Below are 8,863 nucleotides of genomic sequence, written 5' to 3'. Positions count from 1 at the left end.
GATTATTTTGAAGATATCCGAATTCCCTGGCATTTCCCTGATTTCGCAGACATCCTGTATATATTTATATGCAGATCTTGTGTATAAAGACCACTTAGCAACATTGCAACATAACATAACAAGAATTTAATTTGATCTAAACTTATTAGTCACAACAACAAGGCTAAATAAAATTGACAAAGTATGTATGATGAATTTAGCAATTAGTATGTAACATAACAATGTTTTGTTACATATGCTATATTATTATTAACAATAACATAAGTTATTTTTAACATATTTATCTTAATTAAAACTACTTGATTACTCACAAACTTAATCAAGTTATGATCAAGGTTTTGTGTTTAAATAATCGCTATTAATAAATGTTTAAATAATCGCTATTATTTAAAAAATTGTAGAATTTTATAAAAAACTTCAAATATTTAAAGAAACACCACCAAAAATTTATGCACCCGAAAAACGCAGATAGTCCAAAAATGTATCTGGCAAAAATGCAGATAGTCCAATTTTGTTTTACGCGGAGATTGCAGATATGCCAATTTTGTTTTTGGCGGAGATTGCAGATATGCCAAATTTGTTTTCCGCGGAGATTGCAGATTAGGGTGGAGTGATTTTGGAATCAGAACTATAGTAACCCTGGAGTAAATAGATTATCAAAAAATAATAATAAAATGTATAACATGTACTTGATAATAATGCCTGGAAAGTGGCTGGTTTTCAAAAATGTACATTTATTAAGACAAAATCTATTTTCGAGGAAAACCTCCATTTTTTAATTTTTTTTTAAGTGGGCATGCGCATTGCGCATGGTTATGTTGATTTTAGATTTTAAATTATAGTTTATAAATAGCAAAATAATTTATAGAAAAAATGCCTAAGAGCAAAACAAGGAAAACTCGTTTGAAAAATAGTCTGAAATACGGAGGTCTCCCATCAGAAATGCCTTCAGCTGATCTTCCAACATTTCGTCAAGTAATTCAGTTTTTTTATTTCACTGAAAACAATAACCAAAAAATTTCAAAACAGAATCTTCTAGAAAAAGTTGAGAATTCTCTTAGTACTTTGTGGAATAAAGTTAACCCACGTCTTCCTCTTCTTCAGAGAAATTCAATCTTAAGAAAATTGAGAAATCTTTTCGAAAAAGTAAAATCTATAAACCGAGGACGTTGTAAATCTCAAAGTAAGGAGTATCAAGATTTGATTTTAGATAAACTCTTTGATATTTCATCGTGTACTTGTGAATTAGCAACTGTTTTATGTAATGACAGAAATGTTAAGTGTAGCAACATCAATTGCCAAGTAGAGCACATCTTGTGTCTTTGTAAAAATAGAAAGGTATTTGGTTAAATTTTTAATGTATTATTGTATATATTGGAGTATTTGTTGTTTTAATCTGAAATTATTGTAATAAGAATTTTTTATTATAGTTTGATTTCAATTCAATCAAACTAAAGTAGCTATATATTTTCAAAAATTATATCTAAGGTCCCTTCTGAAGACAGGGCATATATTCGTGACCAGAGAAACAAGATTGGTCCTAAAGGTATTTATCAGCTAGGAAAGGCTGATTTAAAATCTGGTACATTCACTCCGGAAAGGTTAGTTCAAGTAGAGCTTATAGATCATGTTAAAATGCCTTACGCCCATAACTCATTGATTGATTCTGGTCACATATCTGAAGTTTCAGCATCCGATCCAGATGTTTTGGTAACATATGTAAATATAAATATTTATATATATACATATGTATATATATATATATATATATATATATATATATATATATATATATATATATATATATATATATATATATATATATATATATATATATATATATATATATATATATATATATATATATATATATATATAATTATGTTATAGTAATCTACAAATGAGTACTCAATGTTAAAACAGTTTTGTTTCAACGATTTCAACGTTTTTAAATGTTGGCCTAACTAAGTGTGCTGCTTGAGGTATATGGCTTTTCATATTTTAAAATACAAAATATTTTTACAGGTAAATGATTCTGAGGAAGAAGAATATAATCCAGAAAAAAGTTCTCAGTATAATTTAATTAAACTTGATAGATTTGCAATGGCGGCTGTCAGGTACATAAAATTTTTATACATATTGAGTTTAGGTGAGAATTTTTTTTATAAACTATATTAAAAATTTTAAACAAAAATCATAAGTTTCACCATTGTTCATCCCCAGTAAGTTTTTTTTAATGTGGGAGAGGAGAGGGTGAATATAAAATGTTAAGGGATCACATATAGATAATATACTTTGCTTTTTCAGTTTTGTTTATTTATTTCATAATTTCCTATTTGTAGGTATGATGTCTCATCTCGTGCTGCAGCTGCACTAGCAAATGCTCTACTTCTAGATTATGAAATCATTAAACACGGAGATTTGAATCAAGTTGTAGATCGAAGCAAAATTGAGAGGTAAATACTATTTTATTATATAAGTTAGGCAAATATAAATAAATCTCTTTATTTATTAGTTTATATAAATGCTTGTTTACAAAACATTTATTATGATATTTAGCTAAATATAGCACTTTGAGTTGTTTTATAGAGAGAAAAAGAAAATAATGTCAAGATATGGTGATCAACATGATAATAATTTAAGTAACTTGGTGTGTTTGGGTGTTGATGGTAAAGATGATAAAAATGTTCTTCAGTTTAAGGATATTGTTGAAAATGGAGAAACTCGCTTGTTGAGAGTTACTGAAAAAAAACATCATTTAACTTTTACTAATGAAAATAGTTTTAAAAATGGTTCATATCTCTCTCATAAAAATCTCTCATCAATTGGTGCAACTGGTTTGCTTCAAAGTGAAATTGTTTATGATGTTCTGAAAGAGTATGATAGTTTAAATTCAGTACAAGCCCTTCTTCTTGATAATACAAATGTCAATACAGGTTTCAAAACTGGACTTGTTGCATGTTTAGAAAAGAAATTAGGAAGAAAAATACACCTTATCGGATGTACTTTGCATCACAATGAACTTCCATTTCGAAAAGTATTCAAAATAGTTGATGGCACTTCAAAGTGTCTAAATAAATTTTCAGGACCTATTGGAAAGCAAGTTTCAATAGATTTCCATCTTAACCCACAAGTGAAGTTTACCAAAATCGATACTCCAGTGGAGATACTAAATATTCCCATTGAAGTGATTAATGATTTAAGCCACGATCAAAGACTATTATTTGAATATTGCCTTGGAATTTCTAAAGGATTTGTCAATCCCATATTTTTTAGAAGAAAAACTGGTCCACTAAACAACTCAAGATGGTTGACTTTAGCAATTCGAATCATGGCTTTGTATACTCGTACTGAAACACCAAGTCTAGATCATGTAAGGCTTGTGAATTTTATTGTACAAGTGTATGCATATATTTGGTTTCTTATCAAAAGGTCTTCTAAATTTATGGATTCTCCAAGTATATTCTTTAAAATGACAGAACAGATGAGGAAGCAAGATGAGGAAATACAAAATATTTGTTTTAAAAATTTAAAAAAAAAATCATATTGTCTATTGCCTGAGAACTTTTTATATTGTATGCTTAGAGATGAAGATTCTAACATAAGGGAACAGGCGTTACTAGTCATTAAGAAACTCAGGACGAGTAAAGATAAAGAATGCCGTGTTACAAATATTGCTAATGTTGACATAAACTTTCAAGCAACTTCTTGGACAGAATTAATTGACTTGAAGAAAAGCAGTGAACCAGCATCAACAATATGGTTAAAGAATGACGAAATCGATGCACTAATTGCAACTAAAGAAGTTCCGAACTTACCTGAATTTCCTTCTCACGCGCAGAGCGTAGAACGCGCTGTGAAATTAGTTACAGAGGCTAGTCACCAAGTATATGGCAGGGAAGCTCGTCATAAATATATTTTGACTAAACTAAAATCCAGGAAAATTCAACCATATTTTGAAACTAAAAACGACTTCGTGGTTTTTTAATAAATAATTTTTTTATACATTTGATGTTAATAAAACATCTTTATATGAATGTACTTGCTTTTACTTTTTTGCGACGAATATAAAATTGTGTTTAGGATTTAGGACCAATGCAGTGGTAGGGTAGTGGTAAAGTGTTCGACTCACATTTGCAAGATATTAATTTTAGAAATATTTTCCATGAGCCCAAGCCTTTGTCAATTGAAATCTTGATAAACACTTATATTCATGAATTTAAGTGCTTGTAGTGAAAAAACAATAAGAAACAATTTAAAAGCATGTTTGGATTTTGGTGATGATTATCCATGACTATTTTTATTACCCGTTTATTAAGTTGATTACAGTAATAATCACTGCTTTCGAATAAAAAATTAAGCGCTTCAGGGGTCAAAGAAACAATTTTTGAAGGTTTTTCCAAATAGTGTAATGGTTGCAGATCTTCAGCCTGATCTAAATTCACGATATGGCTAGATATTTTAAACCAAATAGGTACACGTACCAATTATGTTTAAAGTATTGAGTCAAAATTAAATTGTGCAATTTATTAATCCTTTATTCATATCTGGTAATTGTTAATTACATCTAGGATAATCTTGAGGTCAAAATTACTCAAGTTGTTTTGTAAGCACTTTCAAGACCTATATAACTAAAAATACCTAAATCCTTTTTAATATAATTATATAACGTTTTCAACAAATTGTACTTTAAAAAACTAAAAATGACTTACATAAGTAAACTTTGTATATACAGTTTAGTAATATAAGTGATTTTAAGTTTGCTGTTTGAAACTTGATTGTATTTTACATTATTAGATGTGCTTTAAATTGAGGTATGAAAAACGAGTTAAAAATGAATGAAATGTTTAAATGCGTATGTTGCTTAATACCATTATATTAAATAAAATTTTTTATAACTTATTATTAATTTATTTGACCATTTTATAATGAATACATTTTTTTGAAAAAAAAAACTTTTGACTGGTTTGTTATTTTTATTAATTGATTTCATAAATTGCAGAAAAACGTGAAAATTAACAAAAATTGTGTTTTTTAGCATTTTTTCAAAGTCGATTAAGCGTGCCATTTTTAATTTTGGATAGCTGAAATTTTTCATGAGCTCATATTTTACCCTGTTGAACTTACTCCCGGGTTACTAAAGTTGAATTTTGAAAAAAGTATGAAAATCACTCCACCCTATTGCAGATAGTCCGATTTTGCGCGGAGCCATCGTAATATATCATTGCTTATTTAACGATTGATTTCACCTACCTAACGGAAACTTAACATCATATCTGCGCATGCTTATCGCATGCGCAGAGCTATCTGTCTACTTTTTTAACGGGCTACTTATTTAGGGTAAAGTGACCAAATCCGATCCAGTGACCAAATTTCAGCCACATTTTAAATTTAATATTTCTGTCTTGGTTTCTGCTTTATGTTTGTAAATCCGAATTTTTTGAGACTGGTATGAACTCAGCCAATAAAAAACCAACATTATTTTAGTTGGCGGGTGTTTATAATAGAAGTATTATAATAACAAATACTTATCTCAAAAAAGTACTAGTTTAGATTTAAAAGATTATGTAAGCATCCAGTTTGAAGCTTATAAACATTAAATATTTGTTACTTAACGAAGTGGTAATTATTTTAAACTATAAACATATTTCTTAAAAAGACAATTTTAGTTTTATAATTATGCTGAGTCATTTCTATAGATTGTATTTCTGAATTAAATGCACCTGGTAGAAAGACCTAAATCCGGCCAGGTTTTATACCTTATTCCGGCCAAGACCGAAATTAGGTTCACGAGTGTCTAAAAGTTACTCATACTTGTAAGATATTTATATTATTAGATTTTGTTCTTCTAATATAACTACTTTATGTTATATTTATATCCTAAAAGTTATCAATCTTAAATATATGGACTTATTTAGTTAAATATTTATGTAATATTTTTCAAATATGAGGACGAAGACTTAAAAATAAACAAAAGTCTAAATAATTGAATATATATTGTTTCATGTAGATTATTGCTGATAAATGAAATTATATGAGAAAATAATCTTTAATTGAAAATTTTGATAATTTATAATATAAAGTTTTCATTTTAGAATGTCTTCCAACTCGAGGTAAATATTTGAAATATAAAGAGGGAGTGTTACTTGAAGCTATAAACAGTGTTATTACTTCACCTAAAATGTCCGTTAGAGCTGCTGCTAAATTTTTTAAAGTACCCCGAGCAACTTTGCAGAGCAGGATAAAAGGAAAAATTGAGATTGGTGCAAAAGCAGGAAGAAAATGTTTAATGCCACTTGATCTTGAAAAAAAGTTACTTGATTTTGCAGACAACAGAGCTAGGATGGGCATTGGTTTTGGTAAAGAGCAATTCATGGTATATGCTGGCAAGCTTGCCAGAAAATATGGATATTCTTTTAAGAATGGAAAACCATCTAATAAATGGTGGAGACTACTAAACAACTGACATTACAAAAAAGTAACTCTTCGACAACCAGAATCAACAGCATCAGTTCGTCATCAATGTATGAATCCGATAAAGGTGGCAAATTATTTTATCGCACTTAAAGAAGTCATTAAAGACTGTCAGCCTGAAGTAATATGGAACATGGATGAGACAGGGCTGCAGCTAGACTTTAAGGCACACAAAATTGTTGCTGCAAAAGGTACTAAATATTTACATATGAGAACCAGTGGAAATCGAGAAATGATTACTTTAATTGTTTGTGTGAATGCAGCAGGAAGAGCCTTACCACCTCATGTGATTCCAAAAGGGAAAACAGTAAAATCCATTCAAAGTTTTCAAGTTCTAGATGCCCCTGAAGGAACCAACTGGAGTCCAAGTGAATCTGGTTGTACTAAACAAGGGATTGCAAAACTATGGTTTGAGCTTACATTTTTAAAAAACATTGGACCACAACGTCCACAAGTTTTAATTTTGGATGGCCATGATTTCCACAATTTCGTGGAGTTAATAGATATGGCCATACAAAACCAAATTGAAATTACCTGCTCATACAAGCAATTGGCTTCAACCTTGCGATCGAACTGTATTTAAGCCATTCAAAGTTTCATATAATAAAGCAGCCCAGGATATGATGTCTAATCACCCTGGGGTTATAATAAACAAGGCCAATTTCACAGGACCTTTGACCAAGGTCTGGAATAAAAGTATGACAAAAGCCAATATTGAATTTGGCTTTAAATCATGTGGAATCTTTCCATATAATCCTTCAATTATTCCAGCTGAAGCTTACTTGCCAAACTATGTGTATTCTGAAGACAGGTTAGTGACTAATCTCTTTGATCAAATTAAAACAATTGATAATACAACAACAGTTGAGCAGATTAATCAAATAACAGACAGCACAAAAATAATTTTACCGGATATTGAGTTGGAACAACATATAATTACCAACCCAAGATTTGCTATAGCAAATGATCATGACTATTTAGCTGAACCAATAACCATAGTAGAAATTCCAGAACATAGAAGTGGCGGTTTAGTGGAACTAAGTATGAAAACTATAAAACTAAAAGCTGCAAGTAATAAAGCTGCATTTACTAGTAAGTTTGAAGACAGCTTTAGGATGATGTCTGACTCTGAAATTGAACAGCCTATTGATCAGTATGAAATTGATTTTACAGTTTCAACTCCTTTAACTTCTGATTTTGTAAAAACTCGATCTTTTGCCCCAAATTTCCCTTTTAAAAATTCATCTTATCCAGGAGATGGAGATAATGATATTTTGCCATATTTAGATGCAAATTTTACAAAAAGCAAAAAAGCTAAGTATGCAGACAAGTTTTTTGTGCTTACTTCTAAGGAAGCATATGAGTCACAATTAAAGCAGGTACATAAAAAAGCTCAAAATGAAACGGAAAAAGAAATGCGTAAATTGAAAAGACTACAAAACTTAAAAATAAAGGAAGCAAAGATATTGTCAAAAGATAATCCTAGAAAAAAACCTTCACTATAAAAATGAACCAATAAAAGTATAAAAACAATGTGTAATTTGATTATGTTGTTATGAATTTTTGTTCTTATTGCTTAAAAAAGTCTTTTATATAGTTCACTAAATTCTTTTTTTTTTTTTAACATAAATATTATATTCTATGCAAATCTTTTAAAACAGTAGGTCAGATTATTACATTGACTTTAATTATCCTGATTTACACATAATATGTTCTTATTTAAAATATTAAACCTAGTTTTATGTTTGGTTTTTATTTGCATTTAAAAAAAAATTTCCTTTTATTTGTTACCAACATGTAAACGTTTTTTTTTTCTTGCCCTTGGACAAGGTGGTGCAACTCATCTCCTGAAAACATATTTTTTTTACAAGTTAAGGCATCCTTACTAAGTTTAGGCAAGTTTATTTATTGAGTAATGCTTAGTATTAAGTTAAGCAATCATTTTCTAATTGATATTTAAGAACATGTTCATCTTAAATTTAACCTAAATAAACTTTAAGTAAATCCAATTTTGCTAAAACTGTTTTACTTATTGTTTATCTGTCAACCGGCTAATTTGTGGATTTAAAAAAGTTATTGATACAATATTTAGTAATACAATTAATTTTTAAATATTTTAAATGCCAACCCATAAAAGTATTGGTAAAAAGCTTGTCTTTGATATTGGCTGTAATTAGGTTCATTCCGCATACGCTTGGCTGAAATTTGGTCATAGTGGCTGTATTTTGGTCTAATTTTGGTGAATTCTGGCCCACTGTGCACCGGTGCATTGTCAACTTTAAATTGCATCAAAAAATTATAAAACAATAATATCGTTTGAACCTTCCCATCAATCATTGTATTTCAATAATACAAATTACTTCAATAGAAGATCTACAAACCTCAAATA

At 29.2% G+C, this 8,863-nt stretch overlaps 2 protein-coding genes across 3 annotated transcripts; both read left to right on the top strand.

The window, feature by feature from the left end:
- The first annotated feature begins 579 nt into the window (after window positions 1-579).
- Window positions 580-4,033, top strand: LOC149890879 (uncharacterized). 2 transcript variants are annotated; one of them, XM_090083118.1, is made up of 5 exons: window positions 580-1,338; window positions 1,489-1,719; window positions 2,026-2,117; window positions 2,343-2,456; window positions 2,590-4,033. In XM_090083118.1, exons 1-5 carry the CDS (start codon window positions 874-876, stop codon window positions 3,986-3,988), a joined length of 2,301 nt encoding a protein of 766 aa, XP_089939244.1. In that variant the 5' UTR covers window positions 580-873; the 3' UTR covers window positions 3,989-4,033. The 2 variants fall into 2 exon arrangements, with proteins under 2 accessions (XP_089939244.1, XP_089939245.1); XM_090083119.1 differs by having other exon boundaries at window positions 596-1,338; window positions 1,489-1,710.
- A 2,574-nt stretch (window positions 4,034-6,607) lies between these two features.
- Window positions 6,608-7,057, top strand: LOC149890878 (uncharacterized). Its single transcript, XM_090081985.1, has one exon. The coding sequence runs from the start codon at window positions 6,608-6,610 to the stop codon at window positions 7,055-7,057; it is 450 nt and encodes a 149-aa protein (XP_089938111.1).
- Window positions 7,058-8,863: the final 1,806 nt, after the last annotated feature.

This window comes from Hydra viridissima, unplaced genomic scaffold, assembly GCF_058129835.1.
Source record: "Hydra viridissima isolate aposymbiotic clone 2 unplaced genomic scaffold, HvirCarnegie_v1 scaffold_3, whole genome shotgun sequence".
Classification (NCBI taxonomy): Eukaryota; Metazoa; Cnidaria; class Hydrozoa; order Anthoathecata; family Hydridae; genus Hydra; species Hydra viridissima.
Note: the sequence above shows the minus strand (reverse complement) of the source record. Positions and strands in the feature narration are given on the sequence as shown.